Raw genomic sequence first — 328 nt, 5'->3', positions numbered from 1 at the left:
CCCCTCTTCCCGGTGACCAAGAGCCTCCGCGTGCCCTGTGTGGCAGGTGCGGACGGACCAGCAGGGGCTGCCCGCCGAGCGCCAGGCCTCGCGGCAGATGACGGCCGAAGCCTACCGCAGCCAGGCTTCTTCCGGCAACTTCCTCCACCTGGCCGTGGGGACCACCGAGCTGCAGCCCGGTGACAACCTCCCCGTGAACTTCCACCTCAAGAGCTCGACCAATGCCGTCCGTGACTCCGTCCGGTACTTCACCTACCTGGCGAGCGAGCTTGGACTCTGCCAACCAGCTGCATCCCGTCTCGGGGACCGTTGTTGCCAAGGGCACTCA

General features: G+C 67.1%; 1 protein-coding gene across 1 annotated transcript in view; it reads left to right on the top strand.

Annotated features, from left to right (window-relative positions):
- Window positions 1-328, top strand: part of C3 (complement component 3) — a gene marked incomplete at both ends in the record, with an annotated part of 15,400 nt that overhangs the window by 4,343 nt on the left and 10,729 nt on the right. The window contains one exon of the mRNA XM_010139059.1: window positions 47-327. Coding sequence (XP_010137361.1) covers window positions 47-327 — 281 coding nt within the window. The remainder of the gene's footprint in view (window positions 1-46; window position 328) is intronic.

Source organism: Buceros rhinoceros, unplaced genomic scaffold (assembly GCF_000710305.1).
Source record: "Buceros rhinoceros silvestris isolate BGI_N320 unplaced genomic scaffold, ASM71030v1 scaffold28446, whole genome shotgun sequence".
NCBI lineage: Eukaryota > Metazoa > Chordata > Aves > Bucerotiformes > Bucerotidae > Buceros > Buceros rhinoceros.
Note: the sequence above shows the minus strand (reverse complement) of the source record. Positions and strands in the feature narration are given on the sequence as shown.